At 43.5% G+C, this 25,135-nt stretch overlaps 1 protein-coding gene across 1 annotated transcript in view; it reads right to left on the bottom strand.

Annotated features, from left to right (window-relative positions):
- NMT1 (N-myristoyltransferase 1) overlaps nt 1-25,135 on the bottom strand; it is a 37,828-nt gene that overhangs the window by 7,974 nt on the left and 4,719 nt on the right. Inside the window, exons 2-5 of the mRNA XM_053570149.1 lie at nt 12,542-12,650; nt 9,111-9,255; nt 2,250-2,368; nt 440-531 (exon numbers count right to left, since the gene is read on the bottom strand). Coding sequence (XP_053426124.1) covers nt 440-531; nt 2,250-2,368; nt 9,111-9,255; nt 12,542-12,650 — 465 coding nt within the window. The remainder of the gene's footprint in view (nt 1-439; nt 532-2,249; nt 2,369-9,110; nt 9,256-12,541; nt 12,651-25,135) is intronic.

Raw genomic sequence — 25,135 nt, 5'->3', positions numbered from 1 at the left:
CAACACCCAGCTGTTTTTTTTGTTGCAGTTGTCATTGTTGTTTAGCTGGCCCAGGCCAGGTTCAAACCCACCTGCTTCAGTGTATGTGGCTGGTGCCCCAACCACTGAGCTATGGGCGTCGAGCTGCTTCTTTTCTTTTAAATCTTTGTAGGTCTCCCCACCCCATCCAATACACTTCCCTTCTTGTGTAAAGTCACCATATAATAAGATGATCTTTTCTTCTGGGTACCAATTCACAAAGGTCTCCCCTCCACCTAGTCTTACATAAGGTTTCAATTCCAAGCACCACTAAAAGCAAGTCTCCTTTAGATGCGAGAATTCAAAAATTACACACTAATTTGCCATTCAAAGATCTGCAGGGACAAAAACTCTGCTGTCCTATTGCTGTTCTGTTTTATGCCTGGCCTTCAAGAACCTTAAGAAAGCTCTTACACCTTACCACAAAAGAAATTCTGGGGAATAATCAAATCGGAACATGTTGTCATCATCTTCCACGTAGTTCTCATTCAGGAGGGTGTACAGTTCTTTCAGCTGTAGAGAAATCAGCTCATTTAGAGGTATTCTGCCAGGTGGAAGACCAACTCCAATACTGTGGGGCCCCAAGCTTTTCAGAAGGACCAGAAAAACTACCAAAAACTACACCTAATCTCACAGATCTTTTTCACCCCAGGCATGACACAGACTCTTTTACAACAAGCACTATAGCTGTAATAGGAAAGTAAGACACCAAGGGGTAAATGGTAGACCAAGAGTGCCATCTAGCTAACCAACCATTCCTATCAACTGCTCCATCACTAGTAGAGAGCCACTAGTCTCTATTTCTGTGATAAGCTCCAGAGAGATGATTCTTGGGACTGGTGAAGGAATTACCAAAGAGTCACTGCCATTTCCTATCACATTTGGTTTTTATCCTCTGGCCCAAACAAAGGCCTTTTGGCCTTCTTTTGCCTTCCCAGCTATCTCCCATCTGCTGGCCCAAGTCTGGTATTAAAAAATTCTATTCATTGGCTCGGTGCCTGTAGCTCAAGCGGCTAAGGCGCCAGCCACATACACCAGAGCTGGTGGGTTCAAATCCTGCCTGTAGTTGTAGAATGACAACTACAACCAAACATAGCCAGATGTTGTGGTGGGCACCAGCAATCCCAGCTATTTGGGAGGCTGTGGCAAAAGAATCCCTTGCACCCAGGAATTGGAGGTTGCTGTGAGCTATGATACCACAGCACTCTACCCAGGGCGATAGCTTGAGGCTCTGTCACTAAAAAAAAAAAAAAAAAAAAAAAAAAAATTCTGTTCACATTTTCATCATTTTCGAGACAGAGTCTCACTATGTCACCCTTGGTAGAGTGCTGTAGCATCACAGCTCACAGCAACCACAAACTCTCGGGCTTAAGTGATTCTCTTGCCACATCCTCCCAAGTAGTTGGGACTACAGGTGCCTGCCACAATGCCCGCCTGTTTTTTTGTTGCAGTTGTCATTATTGTTTAGCTGGCCCGGACCATGCTCAAACACACCAGCCTTAGTGTACATGGCCGATGCCGTAACTACTGTGCTATGGGCGCCAAGCCTTTTCATCATTTTTTATAGGGGAAAGAAATCCCTCAGGTCAAAGGAAGAGGCCCTGAGTGCTGGGATGGACAGGGAAGAAGAGACTCTCATTTAGCAGTCTCAGCTCATCAGTTAGGTGAAAGACTAGAAATCAGACAAGTGATGAATGAGCAAAAAAAAATGAATGAGTGAAAAAAGGAGCAGCTGGGCGGCGCCTGTGGCTCAGTCGGTAAGGCACCGGACCCATATACCGAGGGTGGCGGGTTCAAACCCGGCCCCGGCCAAACTGCAACCAAAAAATAGCCAGGCATTGTGGCGGGTGCCTGTAGTCCCAGCTACTCGGGAGGCTGAGGCGAGAGAATCACTTAAGACCAGGAGTTGGAGGTTGCTGTGAGCTGTGTGAGGCCACGGCACTCTACTGAGGGCCATGGGGTAAGACTCTGTCTCTACAAAAAAAGAAAAAGAAAAAAGGAGAAGCTACAGAGATTAACTCTCAACCTGCCAGGACAGCCAAGTGCCATTTATGGGGGGAGTCTTGAGCAGGACCCAGGAAGCAACCAATGGAGGGAATGACCATTCAGACCTCTGTGGCTCAGCTCTCAAGAGTGAGCAGAACTTAAGAAGATACTATCTCGGGATGACTTTTGGGGTTGCTATGAAAATGGTGATTAACTGCACTTGTAACTGCCAAGGGCCCACTCACCACACCACGGTCTCCCAGGTCCAAGGCATCCCAGGTGAAGCCCTGGGGTAGAGTATAGGGCTCCTGCCGGATGTTATCTTTGTCAGGTTCCACAGGACCATGGGTGTTCACCACTTCGCCTGGAAGAAGAGCACAGCCATGAGCCTCACCCTCTGCCTCCTGGGGGAGAGAAGGGGTTCAGCTCAAAAACAGACCAGAGCAAACTCCTCCTGTCCCTAGGAGCCCTCTATCTGAAGAACATTTTGTGCTTGGCAGCTGCAAACCATCTTTCCAGCTACCCTTAGCCCCTATTGAGGGCCAATTCACAACAATCACTAGGAACAATCACTAGGATCCAAAGTGGTTCATTTTTTGGAAATCCTTTTAAATTTCCCTTGGGCTACTGAATGACAAACATTATCTTTACTAATTTGGCTTCCTGCCTCCTAGTTGGTGTAAAAAGTGCCGTCATGGCCCTGGCCCAGGCCAACAGATCTGGATGAATTTACAGGAGTTGCAACAAGGCTGCTTTTGTGTCAACAGCAACAACAATGTACTAGGCCCATTCCTAAACCAGATGATGGCTTCTAGGCGCCAGGCTCAACTGTGGCCCTGCCAGCCTTGGCTTTCAGCAGTATGGGCCAGTTAACTGCTACTGCCAACTTGAGACTTCAGTGTTTAGAGAGTCCTGTAAGTAAGTGCCTTCAGGCTGAATCACTGAGTCTACACAGTGCTGCCGGAAAGTTCCCTCTGACACAATATCCCTAATCCTGCAGAGCACGCCCCTCCTCTGTGGGAATTTGTGGGGAATGCTTGGGAGTGCTCAGAAGATACAGCCCCTAATTCCTACCCAGAGTTAAACCAAATCATACTTATTTGATAAATGTGTAATTAACCACTTAATTGTGGCCCTTGTAATTATTTAGTTTCCACAATTCAGAGGACATTCAGGTTTAGTCTTCAAAAGGGACCCACTCAGTATAGTACTTGTATACTCTGCATACTCTAGGCACTCAATTCATGCTTTCATTGCCTTTCAGACTCCTGACCCAAACATTTCATTCTAATATGTAACAGGCAGCTCTGAACTTCCCTGGAACAGATCCGTGGGGCAAGTATACTGGAAATGGCTAAAGCAAGCGACAACTGAAGACATCACCACCAGGACTGACCACTTCATTCTCTTCTACTAGACACATTTACTGAACACCAACTGTGCATGAGTGACTGTGCCAGGCACTAAGATACACCAGGGAAAAAGATGAGGTCCCTGCCCTCACAAGATGTAGCATCTTCTGGGGAAACAGTAAATAAACAAGTCATTATCCACATGCTAAGGCTCAAAAGCTGGAACATGCCAGTAACAATAGGGACATGTAAGGCCAGGCAAGGTGGCTCATGCTTATAATCCTAGCACTCTGGGAGGCTGAGGTGGGTGGATTGCTTGAGCTCAGGAGTTTGAGACCAGCTTGGGCATGAGCAACACCTTGTCTCTACTAAAAAAAGAAAAACTAGCCAGGCATTGAGGCAGGTGCCCATAATGACTTGAGCCCAGGAGTTTGAGGTTGCTATGAGCTACGATGCCACAGCACTCTACCCAGAGAAACAAAGTGAGACTCTGTCTCCCCCCACAAAAAAGCAAAACAAAAAAAGACATACAGCAGGGAAGCAGCCAGCTACCTCTACTTAAGATGCGACTCCCCAACATGTCTGCTTAAGACAGAGGTTAAATTTTTCTTCCCTAGTTAAGAAACTGATATTTTGATTTATTCTATTTTTTCCCTTTTTTTTGGAGACAGAGTTTCACTATGTCACCCTCAGTAGAGTGCTGTGGTATCATATCTCATAGCAACCTCAAACTCTTGGGCTTAAGCAATTCTCTTGCCTCAGCCTCCCAAGTATCTGGGACTACAGGTGCCTACCACAATGCCTGGCTATTTTTTTTTTTTTTTTTGGTTGTACTTGACATTGTTGTTTGGCAGGCCCAGGCTGGGTTCAAATCTGCCAGCTCCAGTGTATGTGACTGGCGCCCCAGCTGATGAGCTATAGGCACCGAGCCTCTATTGATTTATTATTTAATAAATTTATGATTATAAAGTAGCCCTCATTAATTACTTTAAATCAATCTGCTATGTATATAAAAAATAGTTTTTAAGCCTGAAGATCCAAGGGCCAGGCCTCAATATCCTGTCTTATACTGAATTTACACCTTTTCCAAAATATACTTCAGAATCTTTAAATCTTCTAATTTAGGCTGATTACTAGGTCCTACATGCAAGAGGCATTTCCATTCACTTTCTCCTTCACCAAGTGTTCACTGAATCCTAGTTGTGCCAGTTCTGTGACAGGCACGGGTGAATGAAATGGACAGGGGTCCTCACCATCACAGACATCAAAGAGATAAGCAAGCAGGCACCTGCTACCCAGCATAACAAATGGCCATGAGAATGAAGTATGGAGTTCCTGCCCTCACAAGAGTGCTACAGGACCTGTGTGTATAAGCAAAGACTTTCCAAGGAAATATACAAAGATAAGATCTCAAGGATAATTAAGAATCAGACAGTGGAGTGTGTGGGGTAGGGAGAACATGTGAACAAGGGCACAGTACCTGTAAAAGAAAGGCTGCAGATGAAGGGGAGGAGCTGAAACTAGATGAGACTGGAGAGGAAAGCTGAGGCCAGTCATAGAGGGCCTTGCAGGCACCCTATTACTGAGGCTAGATTTTATCTTGAGGGCTGTGGGATATCCTTAATGGGTTTTTAGGGGCCAGTGAGGTGTGTGTTATCTTCAGATCTGCATTTTACAAAGAGCACTCAGTAAGTGCTTCTCAACTGATTCTGAGTGAACTTTCATACAATATTCAAACAGTATGTCTTAATCTATCTTTTGATAAACGATCCTTAGGATGACTTACTTCGGTCCTCCTAAGCTCGTTCTGTTATCTCTAAGATATAACTAAAAAAGAAGAGCTATAGGAAACACTAAGAATGTAGTGGCCACTTTCAATAGACTCCTGCTCACTCTGGAGTTCCAATGAAACTGAGAAGCAGCCCCAGGTCCCTGCACTGTCCTCGTCCCAGTGCCAGCTTCTGCCTGTCCTACTGTATGGAGTGGCCTGCTCTATCTTATTTATTTAGAGACAGAGTCTCACTCTGTTGCCCTGGGTAGAGCACCACGGTATTATCATAGCTCACAGCAACCTCAAACTATTTGGGCTCAAGCAATCCTCGTGCCTCAAACTCCTGAGTACCTGAGACTTTAGGTGCCTGCCACAAGGTCTCCCAGAGTGGTAATTTTCCTATTTCAAGCAGAGATGGGGGTCTCTAGATCAGGCTGGTCTCAAACTCCTGAGCTCAAGCAATCCACCCTCCTCAGCCTCCCAGTGTGTTCGGATTACAGGTGTGAGCCACTACCCCCAGTCGCCTCTACCTTTTATAATGGCTCTTAACCACCTCCAATACACTCTTCCTCCAAAAATTCTTTTTCTACCCTCCAACATCACAGGCTCAAATCTAAACCCTTTGGTATAACTATAAAGGATGTAGGAGAAAAGACAATGAGAGCTGAAAAACAATAAACCAAACAAGGATAAGGGAGAGGGAGAAGAGAGAAGTTTCTCTCTAGGACCCACAGAAACCAAGTGAGTACACATTTTCCCTTTGAGAATTACTTTTAAAAACTAACTGAAGAGGGGCGGCGCCTGTGGCTCAGTCGGTAAGGCGCCGGCCCCATATACTGAGGGTGACGGGTTCAAACCCGGCCCCAGCCAAACTGCAACCAAAAAATAGCCGGGCGTTGTGGCGGGCGCCTGTAGTCCCAGCTACTCGGGAGGCTGAGGCAAGAGAATCGCTTAAGCCCTGGAGTTGGAGGTTGCTGTGAGCTGTGTGAGGCCACGGCACTCTACCGAGGGCCATAAAGTGAGACTCTGTCTCTACAAAAAAAAAAAAAAACTAACTGAAGAGGGCGGTGCCTGTGGCTCAGTCGGTAAGGCGCCGGCCCCGTATACCGAGGGTGGCGGGTTCAAACCCGGCCCCGGCCAAACTGCAACCAAAAAATAGCCAGGCATTGTGGCGGGCGCCTGTAGTCCCAGCTACTTGGGAGGCTGAGGCAAGAGAATCGCTTAAGCCCAGGAGTTGGAGGTTGCTGTGAGCTGTGTGAGGCCACGGCACTCTACCGAGGGCCATAAAATGAGACTCTGTCTCTACAAAAAAAAAAAAACAAAAAACAAAAAAAACTAACTGAAGGCTAGGCACAGTAGCTCACATTTGTATCTTAAAACACTTCTGGTTAGAATGCCTTTCAGTGGTGAATCTTGGACAATGTTAAACTTCGAAAGAATTGTAGGTCTCTTCAGCGAAATAAATCTAATTAGAACTTTCCCAACGTGAAGAGTACATAGTACATAGTACACTCAATGTGCAGGAGTTTTATAATCATTAATACCCCATTTAGGTGGAAAAAAATTAAGGCAAGAAGCTGTAAATGACACTACTCTAAGGATACTTAGTAGAACAAAGGTGACACCTCAGCCATCCAGGCTGACTTATGCCAGACAAGGTGGTGCTTTCTGCAGGCTGACTCACTAAGACAAAGAGATCCTTAATTTGGGCTTGATTGACCATGAACCTAAAAGGCAGACTGGTCAGAAGGTTCGGGCAACCACTCTTCCAGATCCCACAAAACATGTTGTATGTACAGAAGGCACATCCAGAAGAAATAAAACAGAACACGGTTCCACCTTCCTGAGAGTGTCAGGGCTGCTAGGAATTACTGCCTGGCTTTCTCAAGTGCTCCAAACTTCCTACATTTACAGGTGAGACACAGAGGCAAACAACAAAGTGCTGCCAGACTGAAAAGGAAGAAAAACCCATTAATCCCAAGTCACATCTTTGCCAGGTCCTACTACCTATGAAGAAATGGAGCAAGGTTACCTATTCGCAAATTCCTTTTTTTTTTTTTTTTTGGGACAGAGTCTTACTCTGTCACCCCCAGTACAGTGCTGTGGCATCATAGCTCACAGCAACCTCAATCTCTTGGGCTCAGGTGATCCTCTTGCCTCAACCTCCCAAGCAGCTGGAACTTTAGGCACTCGCCACAATGCCTGCCTAATTTTCCTATTTTTAGTAAAGACGAGATCTCATTCTTGCTCAAGCTAGTCTTGAACTCTTGAGCTCAAGCAATCCACCCACCTCGGCCTCCCAGAGTACTAGGATTACAGGCGTGAGTTACCGCACCTGGCCCGTTTGCAAATTCCCAATGAAAAAATAAAATCAACCCAAAACTCCAAACACTAAACACCATTTGATAATGGGGCCAAGAAGTGTGGTAGCTGCCACAAAATTCCTGTTCAGAGATTTCATTCTGAAATGGAATATATGGCTCTCTACATCCTCCCTGCTCCTTACTGGGGCGGTCACTGGGTCCCCACCCTATTAACAGCAATGCTATGACTCAACCTCTGGAGGGTTTAGCCAATGGGGCCTGGGACCTAGAATCAGCACCCCTCACATTCACCTGCTTTCCATTGCCCATGGGGACACACACCCTTAGCTTGCTTCTGAGTTGTGACCAACCTGTCTAAGAACTGCATCTGCTCTCGAGGAGAGCTTCTCAAACTTTGAAAGTAGACATGAATCTCCTGTAAGCTCTGACTCTGTAGGTCTGGGCTGGAACTGAGATACTGCACTTCTATAAGCTCTTAAGCCAACGCCCATCCTGCCCATCCATGGACCACTGATGCTCCCCACCTCTGCAGAAGGTGAAGACCGTTGGGCACAGCTGCCTTTCTCCCCTTACCAGTCTTTGGCTCTAACCTGCCTCACCCTCCTCATTCCCATTGCAAATACTGTCAAGTCTCACAGTGATTTGAAGGAAAGCAGTAATCAAGGTAAACTTGAAAATCATTTACATTTGGTGTTGGGACATGTTTGTTTCTTTCTTTTTTTTTGGAGACAGAGTTTTACTTTGTCACCCTGTCACCTGTGATGCTATGGCATCACAGCTCACAGCAATCTCAAATTCTTGGGCTTAAGCAATTCTTTTGCCTCAGCCTCCCAAGTAGCGGGGACTACAGGTATCCACCACAACGCCTGGCTATTTTTAGAGATGAGGTCTCGATCTGGCTCAGGCTGGTCTCGAACCTGTAAGCTCAGGCAATACATTCTCCTCGGCCTCCCAGAGTGCTAGGATTACAGGCGTGAGCAATCGCACCCAGCCTGGGAACATGGTTTTTTTCAACATAACTTAACTTTCTTAGCCACACAGGAAACAGGACTTTGGCCATAAAAGTGTCCAGAATCATGATGCAAATACTCCAGAAACTTTTGGTCAACCACAGGCTCTGAAGGTACTCATCAAGGTTGGCTGTCACTCAGTCTTGGCAAGTACCTCTAACTCAGCTATTCAGACATTCTGCCTGTCCTACCCCCTTAAGAGTTTATTATAGCTTTTTTTAAAGGGTGCTGACAAATCCTACATATAGTATTTCAGGTGTTAAACCATTGCTGTTAAGCAGAATGTAAAATTTAGTAAGCATATACTGGCTGAGAGATAAAGGGAAGAGGCTGCATTAAACATTTGTCTAGACAAACAAGACAGTCCCTCTATAAATCTACATGGGAAGACATCCCAAATCATCATGTGCCAATACATGATGGACTAAAAGGATCATTATTTGTTCTTAGAGTGTGCTGCTGTGAAATGATAAGACATCTGAACAACAGTCTTTTCTTTGCTGCGTTTAAAAGACTCTCCTCTAAAAATAAACATTAAGGAACTCCAGGACTCTACTGCCCTCCTCCATAAATTCAGGGTGGAACTCCCATGGAGCCATAGTTGAGGCATGTCCCTTGCCCTCACCTGGGGAAGAAAGTACATACATACCTAGTTTGGGGACAGGCTGCGTATCCCAGAACTGGTAGCTTCGCTTGCTAGCCTCCTCCATGGTTTTGGCAGGTCCCTGACCCACTGAGAACAGCTCAATGGCCTTCTGTATTTCCTGGATCCTCTCTGCTGGCAAGGAGTTCATCTGGGCAAGACAAATTTGGGAGAGAAAAGGCCCATTATTTTAGTAAGACTTTTGATTAATTAAAAGTTCAAGAGTTAAGGTACAAATCAAAGAAGGGGATTTGTTATCTTGTCCTAATCCTAGAGGTCATATATTATATGACAACTGGAGAAAGAGTGACCACAGACTCAGAATACATATATGATGAATGGGTGCTGCCTACAGGGTTTCTCCCCTTATTCGTCTTATATTATATTTGATATAAAATTTCAAACAATGCACAGATATGTAACACATATACAAAGTAAAAACCCAACAAGCCCATCTCTCAAATGCTATAATCCTGTCATCAACAGTCTTCACTTGGGAGGATGAGAGGAGGCAAACATAATGTCAGGCTATTTTGCCTCCAAGTTCCAAATGCACACATCCACCTTTCAAAAATAAAATAGGGGGTGGCGCCTGTGGCTCAAAAGGGTAGGGCGCCAGCCCCATGTGCCGGAGGTGGTGGGTTCAAACTCAGCCCAGGCCAAAAACTGAAAAAAAAAAAAAGAATTGTATAATACTATTCTACATAATAAAATAATAAAAAAAATAAAAAACTGCTTATCATTATTATTATTATTATTTTCTGAGACAGAGGCTCAAGCTGTCACCCTGGGTAGAGTGCCGTGGCGTCATAGCTCACAGCAACCTCCAACTCTTGGGCTCAAATGAGTCTCTTGCCTCAGTTTTTCATTTTTAGTGAGAGACAGGGTCTCACTCTTGCTCAAACTGGTCTCCAACTCCTGAGCTCCAGCAATCCACCTGCCTGGACCTCCCAGAGGACTGGATAATAGGTATGAGCTACACTGTGCCCGGTCTACAAACTGCTCTTTCAACACTGAATCTTACACACCTTTCCTGGTAAGAACATGTAGACCTGCCCATTCTAACAACCAAATCCACTATACATATGGCTCACAGCATATTCAGGCAGCCCACTGTTGATGAGCATTTTGGTGATTTTGTTCTTCAGTTTTACAAGTAATACTGCAATGAACTTTCTTGTCCATCTATTTTTACTCACTGGTGTATGTATTTCTGCAGGGTAAGGTTTAAGAAAGAGGCATACTGAGTCAAAGGGTATGCACATTTGAAATTGTAATATACAGACTGGACATAAAGTTCATGTGCAATTTAAAATAGTTTAACATAGTAAACTGTACATGAACTTTATGTCCATCCCCCACATCATCATCAACTTCTCTCTAAAATTTACTGATACACGTTCTATAAATATCTTCCCCATTTGTTTATTTTTGCCTGTTATAAAGTTTTAAATTTTTAAATTTACGTTTTAAATTTGACAATTTTTATTTTATGACTTCTGGGTCCTATAGCCTAGCATGACAAAAATACATGTATTTTCTTCTAACACTTTTACTTTATAATTTTTTTTTCCCACTTAAATTGTGAAGGAAAGGAAGAATATGAACCAATATGTTTATACTGCTTATTCCTGGGAGGTGGGACTGTAACTGATTTTAATTTTCTTCCTCTTGCTACGTTTTTCAAAATAAATTCTCTACAATGAACTACATCATTCTTGTAAAGAAGAAAACAAAGGGCTATATAAAGGTATTTTGTTAAGTTTCTCATTTCAAAATAAACTATTTTGATATAGACTAGAGCTCAAATCTCCATAGAGTCATCCAAACATCCATACCCAAAGAAATAAATAAGCAAAAATCCCCAAAGTCCAAGCATGGACTTGGGGCAGAATTTTTTAACTAAAAGACTTGGGTGAGTCACCTCTCTCATCTTTACAATGGGAAGACCAAGAACCCCCATCTACCTTGTACGGATGGTAAAAGTTTGGGGCTACTTTAAATGAAAAGAAGTGCCTGGCAAGCCAACAACACAGAGTTCAACAATAGTGGTATTTTTTTTTTCATGGTGAGTTTGATATTAGAAATAGTCAAAAGTCACTTGAAGCCATGTGTCACCAATGTAGGAGATTCAAATAGAAGCGTAACATTTGAAGCATAAAGAAAAGTGTTGAGTAGGCGGTACCTATAGCTCAGTGGGTAGGATGCCGGCCACATACACCAAGGCTGGCAGGTTCAAACCCAGTTGGGGCCAGCTAAACAATGACAACTGCAACAAAAAATAGCCAGGTGTTGTGGCAGGCACCTGTAGTTCCAGCTACTTGGGAGGCTGGGGCGAGAGAATCACTTAAGCCCAAGAGTTTGAGGTTGTTGTGAGCTGTGACGCCACAGCACTCTACCGAGGGCAACATAATACGACTCTATCTCAAAAAAAAAAAAAGTATCAGTAAACTGATTTCCTGAGAGGTTTATAGACTTATTTTCGAGGTATTTCTAAGGGAGAATTATGAATATGTTTTGAGCTGGACCCCAGCCCAGGCCTACTTTGAAGATCACAATACTTACCTGAAATAAAGGTTTTCTTTTACAATGTTGTTTTATCTTAGAAATAAAAAAAATTAGGCTGGGAAAGGTGGCTCATGCCTATAATCCTAGCACTTGGGAGGGCAAGACTGGTGGATTGCCTGAGCTCACGGGTTCAAGGCCAGCCTGAGCCAAAGTGAGACCTCTTCTCTAAAAATAACCAGGCGTTGTGGCAGGCGCCTATAGTCCCAGCTACTTAGGAGGCTGAGGCAAGAGAATCGCTTAAACCCAAGAGTTTGAAGTTGCTATAAGCTATGACGCCATGGCACTCTACCGAGGGTGACAAAGTAAGACTTTGTCTCAAAAAAAAAAAAAAAGAAACAAACAAAACAATACAATCTTTACTCATACCTGTGGATTTTATGCCAGTGGGTCAGTCTTGGGTTGGAAGCTCTAGGCCAACAAGTGAAACTCAGAAACACGCTCTGTGGGACTCACAGTTTTCATTACAGCGACTACCGAATTAAGAGAATGCTTGCAAATATATAAAGGCCTGCATTAAGAAGCAGAAGCCTTAAGACAGAAAAGGCCGAGAACCACTGCTCTAGGTACCAGGGGCTGTCACACACAACTCTTCCAGGGCACCTGGCACAGCAGCGCCTATAATATGCACCTGTCCATTCTGGCAGGCAGCATGACTGGAAGTCAGTGTCTAAGCTGCTGTGTCTTTTAAGGTACTAAGAGCAGTTTCATCACCTAGGTATAGGGCAGCAGAGGATGGCTTTGGGATCCAACTCTTTCATCTTGAATACCAGTGGAGAATGTCAATCTAAGTTGTTCTATACATTTACCTCCAAACTCTCTCATCTGAAAAAGTGACTCTCGCTCACAAGAAAACAGAGGCTCCCTGTTACCTTCACAGGCTGATCTTGGGCAGAATCTGTCTCGCTGCCTTTTTCTTTCTTCTTTTTTTGTTTCTTTTTCTTCTTTTTGGCTCCAGTGTCATTGGCTAGATTCAAACCACTGTAAGACAAAGTAAATACTAATGCAGGGTTTTTTTGTTTTTTGTTTTTTAAATCATCTGATTTGAGCTACACTGACAAAGAGCTTTCTGTGGAGCCAGACCTTCCTGAATCAAGCCTGCTGGCTTCAGAAGCAGCCTGGAGAACCCAGGTCCTGGAGGGGGCATTTGGAAGGCACCAGCTCTCCTCCCTATTCCCATCTCCTTTCAAGGAGGGAGCCCTGGGCAAGGAATGTCCTATTTGTTTGAAAAGAGGCTTTTCCATTGTTGCTTTTATTTTGTGTGCTTATTTTCTTCAGATTGTCAGGGTGATGGCACCAAAGGCAAATGATAACTGTTAACAAGGCATTCAGACCACCTTGGTGCTCAGAATTTAAAAGGATGACAGCCAAAAGGCAGTGGCGGTCTTTTTACAGTGTTTTGCTCTTCCCTCCCCAATCCCCCAAATCCATTAGGTTATATGAGTTTCCCCAGCTGATCTAAAGCACAAGACTAAAAAACAAATAATAAAATAAAATAAAGCACAAGACTGTAAGGGAAAGGGGAGAAGGGGGGAAGGAATGAGGAAAAATGGAATGTAACATTGCTGTGGAACCAGGTGTAGTAGCCTAGTCCCAGCTACTTGAGAGGTTGGAGCAGAAGGATTACATAAGCCCAGGAATTCAAGACCAGCCTGGGTGATAAAGTGAGACTTCATTAAAAAAAAAAAAAAAAAAAAAAAAAAAAAAAATCTAAACCACCAGGGCGGCACCTGTGGCTCAAAGGAGTAGGGCGCCGGCCCCATATACCGGAGGTGGCGGGTTCAAACCCAACCCTAGCAAAAAACAAAACAAACAAACAAAAAAAAGCATTGCTGAATTGTCAACACTGAGAAATGCCTGTATCAGGCCTGCAGGATTGAGGACAACCTCTGGGAGGGCACAAACAAAAAAACAACAATAACACCCAGCTGCTCCTGCTAGGGAGGGATTACACGCATGTGAACATGGTAAAGGGGATTTCCTTATACTGCTTTCCCTCTATATGAGGTAGTCAATGGATGCAACAAAAACAGTTTCTTAGGGCAGCACCTGTGGCTCAGTGGGTAGGGCACAGGCCCCATATAGTGAGGGTGGCAGGTTCGAACCTGGCCCCAGTCAATCTGCAACAACAAAAAAAATAGCCGGGCATTGTGGCAGGCGCCTATAGTCCCAGCTACTGGGGAGGCTGAGGCAACAGAATCGCCTAAGTCCAGGAGTTGGAGGTTGCTGTGAGCTGTGATGCCACGACACTGTACCGAGGGCGATAAAGTGAAACTCTGTCTCTTAAAAAAAAAAAAAAAAGTTTCTTAGCCACATTAAAACATGTTAATAAGTCAAAATTAGGAGTCCAGGCCATGATAGGGCTACTATAAAAAAAAAAAAGAAAATTAGGCATCCCACCTGAGAGTACAATGAAGCTCAATCTATAGGATTAGCTAAGCACAGGGCATGATTTTAACTGTATAGTTTAGATACCAATTACCCCAAAATTAAACAATATAAAATATACTTTCTAGCAACATTAGGGGAAATATCATTTATAATTCATAAAGACTTCAGTGTCTCAAATGCTCTGGGGTTATCACGAACATATGATCTCATAGTAAGTGGTACTATGTGCTGCCATTTCCTTTTAGAGAACATCTTCAGATTTATCCCTCCTATTCCTGATAGTAATGCTTATATCAGACTTCATGACCTTACCCTTGGACTAAAGTTACCTCTAGACTTTATTTCCCTGGCTTTACTATCTTTTTGCATCATCCTAACTCCATATGGTTGTGAGACTTACCTCTGTGAAAACAGCTTTCCATGTGTCCCTCCCTTGCTCGAAAGCTTACAGTGACAGCAGCTTCTTATTTGGAAGGTATCAAGCCCACCTTTTCCCTAGGCATCCACTCTTACCTCCCACAGCCCCCATCTGGCCAGGCCTGTTAATGGCCCCTGATGCAGAAAGACTGTGAAGTCAGGGAGATCCAGGAAAGGCTGGAGGTTCCTTTAGTCCAAGCATAAGGTCATGAAGTCTGGACGCAAGTACACCTTCTAGATATGGTATCAGTGAGACACGGAAGGCATAACATGGGGGAAAGATTGAGAACTTTTAAAGAGGAAATATGGGCTCAGCGCCTGTGGCTCAAGCAGCTAAGGCACCAGCCACATACACCTGAGCTGGCGGGTTCGAATCCAGCCTGGGCCCGCCAGACAACAATGACAGCTGCAACCAAAAAATAGCCGGGCATTGTGGCGGGCGCCTGTAGTCCCAGCTACTTGGGAGGCGGAGGCAGGAGAATCGCTTAAGCCCAGGAGTTGGAGGTTGCTGTGAGTTGTGATGCCACGGCACTCTACCCAGGGTAACAGCTTGAGGCTCTGTCTCAAAAAAAATAAAAAATACCCAGCTGCTCAGGAGGCTGAGGCAAGAGAATCGCGTAAGCCCAAGGGTTAGAGGTTGCTGTGAGCCGTGTGACGCCAAGGCACTCTACCCAAGGGCGGTACAGTGAGACTCTGTCTCTACAAAAAATAAATAAATAAATAAATAAAAATAAAAAATAATAAAAATCCTCAAAAAAAAAAAAAAGAGGAAATATGGTGAACTCTTTAAAACCAGATACCCAGCAAAACTCCCAAGGCCATAACAACGAACAGGAACCATAAAGTCATTAGGTATGGCCTAAAGTTAACTTTTTCCTCTTAATAACTCAATTTTGTCACAACATATAGGTCCAATTACAACCTGACAGCTCTGTGGTTTTCTTATTCCAAATACTCTCACTTTAGTCTCAGGATTATATACAGCATCCCGGGATTTGAAAACTGGTTGATATTAGGAAACAAAGCAGTGTCCTACTGTAGGATATAATTTATAAAGTCCTTATTCACCTCAGTTTATGAAATAAATTATCTGGTCCCTATATATGAATTACCATAAGAATCATTTTTTATAATCTTATGGAAGAAATAATCAGAAAGGTCAAGGTGAAGAACTATTGCATCTTAACCAACTGAGTATTTAAAAAACACAATTTCATAGGAGGAAAACAGAAGAAATCACTTCTTTCAACTTTAGAAATCTTTGTAAGTGGGCCAGGTACTGTAGCTCACGCCTGTAATCCTACCACTCTGGAAGGTAGGGGCTTGGTAGAACGCTTGAGCTTGGGAGTTCGAGATCAGCCCAAGTAAGAGTGAGACCCCCATCTCTACTAAAAACAGAAAAACTAGCCAGGCGTGGTGCTGCATGCCTGTAGTCCCAGCAACTCGGGAGGCTGGGGCAACAGGATTGCCTGAACCCAGGGGTTTGAGGTTGCCGTGAGCTACGATGATGCCACAGCACTCTACACAGAGTGACAGACTGAGACTTGGTCTAAAAAAAAAAAAAAATTACGAGGGTGTAAAATCACTATAAAAACTACTGTAAAAACTTCTGTCTTTGTTCTCACTATTCAGTGGAGATACTTCTATGCACTCATAACCTCATGGACCCCATTTTTATCGATCTTGAGCTGAATTCTTTTGTTGTATGTATTAGCAATACAAGTGCCCGGCAAACTCTAAGACGCACACTAAAACCAGAGAAGCTAATTGTCATTTTCCTAATATTGGCTTGAATTTGTACAGGCAGCTACCAAGCAACAATCTTGTTTCAACTTGTACATCAAGCATATGGACAGCTGAAGAACAAAGAGAAGTTTGGTTTTCTTTCTTTCTTTTTTTTTTCTTGGTAATGAGTCATTTTCATTGAGCTTCCATCCATGAAAAAACATTATGAGTTCACCATGGTCAACACTCCCAAACAGGAAGATGACTAACTCAGGGAAAAGACTTCTGAGAAGGTCGCTTGGGTTAGCTTTCAAGGTAATTGTAACAATTTTAGCTATTTATAAGAAACCAAGCTCAGATGCCTTGAGAGTAGGACTTCAAGAAGCATCCCTCAAAGTCAATGGCATTTCACAGAAGAATAGCTTCAATTTGGATTTCAGGAGAACCGAACTAGAGAACCCCACAGAAGCCAGACTAAGAATTGGCCTTTTTTTTTAGACAGTCTCTGTTGCCCTGGCTAGAGTGCCATGGCATCATCATAGCTCAAAGCAACCTCAAAGCCTCAGGCTCAAGCAATCCTTTTGTCTCAGCCTTTCAAATAGCTGGGACTACAAGCGCCTACCACATCTCCTGTTTAGTGTTTCTTCTTTTTCAGTAGAGAAGGAGTCTCGTCTTGCTCAGGCTGGTCTTGAACTCCAGAGCTGAAGCAATCCACCCATCTTGGCCTCCCAGAATGCTAGGAAAACAGGCGTGATGAGCCACTACATCCAGCCTTGGCATCATTTTAAAAGAGATTTAAAGTCCACACGCATGGGAAAGTATCCCAGGGCATGCTGGGATTCAGCACATTGAAACAGAACTCCCTCAGAGATCTAAGCTGCTAGTCACCATAATAAACCTGGAACCGAGATTGGCCAGAACCAGAGCCTTAGAACACAGCAAATCAAAGTCAAACTTGTTTCATTTGGTTCCAAAATAAAGAGCAGAGAATTTAGGTAAAATATGCCTGCAGCGGGGGGTGGGGGGTCAAGAGGGAGGTAGGGGGTGCCTGCTATCAAAGGGAGATTGCAGTTCACACAAAAATGTCAAAACTCACATGCTCAAGTAAGTTAATTAACTCACTAATGAGCAACCTAGCAAATACAGACTGAATTAGCACAATGACAGATCCAGGAACAGGGAAGAAAAGTAATTGAGAAATGTCATCTTTTAAGGAAGGCCAAAATATCCCAAGTTTAAACATATAAGAAATCCTGTGGATGTTCTTGTATAAAATCAGGGCTGGAGGAGGAAATGGAAAATGAACCTCAGCACGCACTTCTAGAAATAGAATGCAGCACTCGATGTGTGAGCGGGTGGGAGGTAAGGGCAGGATGACAGAGGAACAGCAGGAGCAGAGAACTTCCAGATAACATGAGCAGGCAGAGTCCATAATGTGGCCAACTCTCAATCTTACTGGATGACAAAACCCACAGAAACCTTTCATCATGCAGGAGTGGGGTAAGCCTCCAGTGTTGGAAGGAATCTCAGAACCATCTGGCTTAATCCATTATCTACAGATGAGGAAAACCAAGGTCCAGAGATGTGAAGCAAACTGGTCAACCGCTAACAGACGACTACCCAGTGACAAGCTTTCAATCTCCAAAGACTTGGGGCCCTTTCTCCCCAAATGCTAAAGTCTTATTCCGTGTAAGACTCTTTTTTGGTTTTGTTTTTTTTTTTTGTAGACAGAGTCTCACTTTATTGTCCTCGTTAGAGTGCCGTGGCATCACACAGCTCACAGCAACCTTCTACTCCTGGGCTTAGGTGATTCTCTTGCCTCAGCCTCCCGAGTAGCTGGGACTACAGACACCCGCCACAGCACCCAGCTATTTTTTTGTTGCAGTTGTTATTGCTGTTTAGCTGGCCCGGGCTAGGTTAGAACCTGCCAGCCTCGGTGTATGTGCCTGGCGCCATAACCACTGTGCTACAGATGCCAAGCCACTGATGAAGATTTTAAATTTACTAACTTTCTTATTGTCTTCTCCTTCCTTAGGATCTGTCCCCTTCCTAGAAGAATTAAAACAAAAAAGCTCCAGCTGGGCATGGTGACACAAACCTGTGGTCCCAGCTACTGGGAAGGCTCAGGCTGAGGCCAGAGAAATGCCTGAGCCCAGGAATTCAAGGCTGTAGTGGGAGATCACACCTGGGAATAGCCACTGCACTTTAGCCTGGGCAACATAGAGAGACCCTGTCTCTAATTAATAAACAAACCAAACCAAAACAGCTCCACTGTAACTATTTCAAATGATTTCAATGTCTTCAACACAGACAACAGTTTTATGATACCTGAAGAAAAAAGCTCAGAGAATAAAATTCACAACTTTTGGCCACTTGTTTATCTACCTCTAAAAAATAAAGGTGAATTCTTGGAGCTAAAATTCAAATTTTCCAGAGAAACTTATTAAAATAAACCCTAATCTCTTTTTTTTTTTTTTTTTTTTTTTTTTGTAGAGACAGAGTCTCACTTTATGGCCCTCGGTAGAGTGCCATGGCATCACACAGCTCACAGCAACCTCCAACTCCTGGGCTTAAGCGATTCTCTTGCCTCAGCCTCCCGAGTAGCTGGGACTACAGGCGCCCGCCACAACGCCCGGCTATTTTTTGGTTGCAGTTCAGCTGGGGCCGGGTTTGAACCCGCCACCCTCGGTATATGGGGCCGGCGCCTTACCGACTGAGCCACAGGCGCCGCCCTAAACCCTAATCTCTTAATATCTTCTTGATTCTACTTTTAGACATCAGGAAATCCTTTGCAAATCAATTTATTCTTAAAGCATCATATGTTCACTTTGAATCCTATTAGTACTCAGAAAGCCCAAAGGAAGATGACTGAAGTGACAAGAATGCCCAGGAACAAAACACATGGCTGAATCAGCTGGCTATTCTCTGTACTTTGGTGGCTGCAGAATCACTTAATGCAATACCCCAAACTCTGCACATTCCTACCAATTAGTTATTTACATAAAAAACTGCTTGTGAATCCTAAGTGATGAGAAATATAAAAACACTTTAGTACTGTCACCAAGGTACCCTAAGAGGCCTTTGAAAAGAACAGCAGGTTATGGGAAGGGATTACAAAAGATTGCTTTTACTGCCACCTTCTGCCCTCCTTGGGATAGTTACCCAGAGTTTTGAGGGTGAACAAGCCAATTTCTGTCATGGAGAATAACTGGGGTTTTTTTAGAGGGCACAGAAGCTCTGATATACTAAACTGTTTAAAATGGAAATGAAATAAACATGTAAATTCCATCCACATCCTATGAGTTTGTCTGATGAGATAGACTGTGACCTACCAACTCCAAGGTGAAATCAAACGCTGTTCAGAGACTATTATCAGTAATGTTCTGAGCAATGATTCAACACTGGCAACAATTCTGCCCACTCAAATGACCTCTGAGAAAAGATAGTCTATCAACAAGAGTTTAACAGGACCAGTTACCTCCATTACCAGCCTGCTAAATGGATCCTGCTGCAGATTCAGGATGCAGAAGTCACTCAGTAGAAAAAGAAATCCAGAAAGTTTAGAAGGATTCTCTGAGATGTCAAAGGAAGAGGAGAGGCAACTCTCAAGCCTCACTACAAAAAATAAACCAGAGTTTACAAGTGAAATCATGGATAATATGATACATGTGAAGGGTTTGGCACAATACCCACTACGTAATAACAGTAACAGGTAACATTTATCTAACACTTTAACAACAGTGAATCCTCAGTTGCCTCCCTGTGAGCAGCACTAGAAAAGTTCTTTAAGCAAGTACTGACCCAAGTCAAAGAATTTTGGGTTAGTGTTTTTGGTGCTTTCAATAGAGAACACTGTTATTTTTTATGCCTTAAGTGCGTTTAATCACAGGGCATCTTCTTTGATGAATTAGGAGAGAGGATTAAAGGATAGAGATTTCAGATAAAAAGTCAAAGAGATCATATCTAAGGTTCTCCAATAAAAATAAGTTTCTGAAGGTCAAAGAGAGGCCAGGTGCAGTGGCTCATGCCTATAATCCTAGCACTCTGGGAAGCAGAGGCAGGAGGATCACTTGAGCTCGGGAGTTCAAGACCAGCCTGAGCAAGGACTAGATATGTCTCTACTAAAAATATAAAACATATGTGCGTGTTGTGATGGGTGCCTGTAGTCCCAGCTACTGGAGAGGCTGAGGCAGAATTGCTTGAACCCAGGAGTCTGAGGTTGCTGTGAGCTAGGCTATCACCACAGCACTCCAGCCTGGGGCAATAGTGAGAGCCTGTCTCAAAAAAAAATAAATTAAAAAGAAAAAAGTCAGAGAGGAAGAGCTGAAGAAGCATCCTCCTAAAGTTACTAAATTCATAATTCCATGGGCTCCATAAAGAAAGGGTTAACCAGGGCAGCGCCTGTGGCTCAGTCGGTAGGGCGCCATATACCGAGGGTGGCGGGTTCAAACCCTGCCCCGGCCAAACTGCAACCAAAAAATAGCTGGGCGTTGTGGCGGGCGCCTGTAGTCCCAGCTGCTCGGGAGGCTGAGGCAAGAGAATCGCTTAAGCCCAGGAGTTGGAGGTTGCTGTGTGCTGTGTGAGGCCACGGCACTCTACCGAGGGCCATAAAGCGAGACTCTGTCTCTACAAAAAAAAAAAAAAAGAAAGGGTTAACTGCCAACTTAGTAAAGCCAGGGAATTTTAGAGTGAGCGCATTAGCTGAACAATGTGAAAAATCAGCAAAACTGCTTTGCCATGAACAGCAATCTCCCTGAAATAGGCTCTCATTTACTTTTCATTTCTTCTGCTTTCCAGTCTCTTCTCTTTGAAGCAGCTCTTGATTAGTTTCTTTTTAATTGCCACTTAATTGGGAAACAAAATTAGACCACTTACTTCATATTAGTGATGAGGTTTTTCTTTGCATTTCTGCTTTGATCTAGTTTTGAAAAACCAAAAACTGAAGGGAGAAATTAAGAAAAAGGGACTAAAAAGATTTCTTTTTTCCTAGAGCTACATGTAGCTAAAAGCCATCATTATTTGGGAAAGAATGACTCTTGGAGAAACTGAAGAAAATAAAAGCAAGTAAGGATAGTTTTATGAGATTTACTTTCTTTTTCCCTTTTTTTTTTTTAGAGACAGAGCCTCAAGCTGTCACCCTGGGTAGAGTGCCGTAGCATCACAGCTCACAGCAACCTCCAACTCCTGGGCTCAAGTGATTCTCTTGCCTCAGCCTCCCAAGTAGCTAGGACTACAGGCACCCACCACAACGCTGGGCTATTTTTTTGGTTATAGTTGTCATTGTTGTTTTGGCAGGCCTGGGCTGGATTTGAACCCACCAACTCTGGTGTATGTGGCTGGCGTCTTAGCTGCTTGAGCTACAGGCACCGAGCTGGGATTTACTTTCAAAAACACTTTTTTTTCTTTAGGTTTCTTCATAAGGGATAATATCTCATGATCAGGAAGTGAGAAACACTTATAAGGATCTACGTTACCCTGTCCCATGGAGTAAGAGAGCAGGGTGGAAAAGAGACATCCCTTACCAAAGGGCTCTTGACCCAGAACTTACAAGCATCTCAATGATACTGATGAGAACTATAAAATAAATTCCAAAATAATCCTAGGAACATAACGATCTAAAATGTTTTCTTGTTCTAAAACACTCAGATATGCTTCACTTATTTGTTATCTTCAAATTAAATAATCCATTATCAGCTGATGAGATTTACTCTTTAGCAATATTTAGAAAGTCTTTCAAAAAACTAAAATCAAACAAATTAAACCACATAAGTGGGCCAGGCAAGGTGGTTCATGCCTGTAATTCTAGCACTCTGGGAGGCCAGGGTGTGTGGACTGCCTGAGCTCGGGAGTTGGACACCAGCCTGAGCAAGAGCAAAACCTGTCTCTAAAAATAGCCAGGGGTTGTGATGGGCACCTGTAGTCCCAGTTACTTGGGAGGCTGAAGCAAGAGAATCTCTTGAGCCCAAGAGTTTGAGATTGTTATGAATGTGACACCACAGCACTCTACTGAGGGCAGCAGAGTCAGACTCTGTCTCAAAAAAAAAAAAAAAAAAAAAAAGAAACCCATATAGGTGAATTATGAACTGCAGGGGGAATGCAGCATAATTTTCTTAATCTGTTTGCCTCTCAGTTGCTCAGGGTGGTTTCTTTTTCTTTTCTTGTTTTTTGAGACAGGGTCTCATTATGTTGCCCTCGGTATAGTACCACAGTGTCATAGCTCCCAACAACCTCAAATTCTTGGGCTCAGGAGATTCTCTTGCCTCAGCCTCAGCAGTGGCTGGGACTACAGGTGCTTGCCACAATGCCTTGACAGTTTTTCTTTCTCAAAGTCTTACTTTGTTGCCTTCAATAGAGTGATGTGACATCACAGCTCACAGCACACTCCAGCTCTTGGGCTTAGGTGATTCTCTTGCCTCAGCCTCAATGCCCAGCTACCTTTTGTTGCATTTTGGCTGGGACTGGGTTCAAACCCACCACCATCAGCCCTACTCACTGAGCCACAGGCACTGCCCTCTGATAGTTTTTCTATTCTCACTCTTGCTCAGGCAGGGTCTCACTCTTACTCAGGCTGGTCTCAAACTCCTGAGCTCGAACAGTCCACCCACATAGGCCTCCCAGAGACCTAGGATTACAGGCGTGAGTCACCTTGCCCCGTCTACTCAGGGTAATTTGCTAGAGAAATAACTGGAGGAAATTAAGCACATTTTCTAAAAAATAGCTAACAGACTCTTTCCCATCTTGCAAGATGGCAAGTGAAAAAGCTGAGAAGCCAGTTACTAAAGAGAAAAAACCTAAGGCCAAGAAGGAGAAGCCCCACTGCAGCCAAAATCCTGACCTCATCAGAGAAATAAGCTGATACTCTGATTTGCCATGTGTTTCAAAAAGGCAATGACTGAGAGGAAATACACTGTGGCTAAATCCAAGATTGAAAAGAAAAAGAAGGTGAAGGTCCTTGCCACTGTTACAAAACCAGTTGGTGGAGACAAGAATGGTGGTACTCAGGTGGTTAAACTTTGCAAAATGCCTAAATATTATCCCACTGAAGAAAGCTGTTGAGCCATGGCAAAAAAAGTTTAATCAGCATATGAGAAAACTTTGATCTAGCAACACACCCAGGACCATGCTAATTATCCTCACTGGGAGCCACAGAGGCAAGAGGGTGGTTTTCCTAAAGCAACTGGACAGTGGCTTGCTACTTGTGACTAGACCTCTGTCCCTCAATCAAGTTCCTCTACAAAGGACACATCTGAAATTTGTCCCTACCACCACCACAAAAATTGACAACAGTAATGTTAAAATCCTGAAGCGTATTACTGATGCTTATTTTAAGAAGCAGCAGTTGCAGAAGCCCAGACACCACGAAAGTGAGATCTTCGCCACAGAAAAAGAGAAATACAAGATAACAGCGCAAGGTTGATCAAAAAGCTGTGGACTGCAAATTTTACTGAAAATCAAGGCTATTCCTCAGCTCCGGGGCTACCTGCGATCTGTGTTTGCCCCAACAAATGCCCTCATAAATTGGTGTTTTAAATTTCTTAAAAAGAACCTCATTAAATGGCTGATAGATTTTTAAAAAACAGATATAGAAAAACTGCAGAAAGATACACATACATATACACTGTCTATGTATGCATGTGCACATATGTGTACTTTGTTTTTTTTTTTTTGGCCGGGGCTGGGTTTGAACCTGCCACCTCCGGCATATGGGACCGGTGCCCTACTCCTTGAGCCACAGGCGCCGCCCTACTTTGTTTTTTTTTTGAGACAGAGTCTCACTTTATCATCCTTGGTAGAGTGCTGTGGCATCATAGCTCACAGCAATCTCAAACTCTTGGGCTCAAGTGATTGAACCCAAGTGATTGATTGCTTCCTCACCCTCCCAAGTAGCTGGGACTATCGGTATTCACAACACCTGGCTATCTATCTATCTATGTATTTTTTTTTTTTTTTTTTTTTTGAGACAAGGTCTCACTCTGGCTCAGGCTGGTCTCCAACTCATAAGCTCAGGCAATCCACCTGCCTCAGCCTCCCAGAGTGCTAAGATTACAGGAATGAGCCACTGAGCTCAGCCTACATATGTATACATTTACATACATACATGAAGGTTTATACTCACCAAATGTTTATGCTTACTTACTGAGGAAACACATGACTAGAAAAGTCAAGACGTAAACTCATACACAAAGAGACATAAGAAACTAGCACGACTGCATTCCTTATTAGTCTGTAGATCAATGAATGTAGATCATTTCATTAGTGTAAAGAACTATGAACTTCAGTTCCTGAAAGACCTGAGAGCATAAAGGTTAGTTCTAACCACCATTAACCTTTATTGTGTATTTTTCTTTCTTTCTCTCTCTCTTTTTTTTTTTTTGATACAGAATCTCACTCGGTTGCCCTGGGTAGAATGCCATGGCATCATCATAGCTCATAGTAACCTCAAACTTTTGGGCTCAAGCAATCCTCTTACATCAGCCTCCTGAGTAGCTGGGACTACAGGTGCCCATCACTATGCCCGGCTAGTTTTTCTATTTTTAATAGAGATGGGGTCTCACTCTTGCTCAGGTTGGTCTCAAACTCCTGTGCTCAGGTGACTTTCTTGCCTTGGCCTCCCAAAGTACTGGGATCACAGGAGTGAGTCACCATAACTGGCCTTGTATTACTTTAGAATCTTTAATGTAGAAAGGAGAAATAGTCTCGTAAATTCTTAAATGACTTTTGGTTTTTTTTGTGTTTTTTTTTTTTTGAGACAGAGTCTCACTATGTTACCCTTGGTAGAGTGCTATGGCATCACAGCTCACAGCAACCTCAAACTTTTGGGCTTAAGTGATTCTCTTGCCTCAGCCTCCCAAGTAGCTGGGATTACAGGTGCCCGCTACGACACCCGGCTATTTTTTTGTTGTAGTTGTCATTGCTGTTTATAGCAGGCCCAG

Source organism: Nycticebus coucang, chromosome 18 (assembly GCF_027406575.1).
Source record: "Nycticebus coucang isolate mNycCou1 chromosome 18, mNycCou1.pri, whole genome shotgun sequence".
NCBI classification, from domain to species: domain Eukaryota; kingdom Metazoa; phylum Chordata; class Mammalia; order Primates; family Lorisidae; genus Nycticebus; species Nycticebus coucang.
The sequence above is the reverse complement of the archived record's forward strand: the minus strand, read 5'-3'. Positions and strand labels throughout refer to the sequence as shown.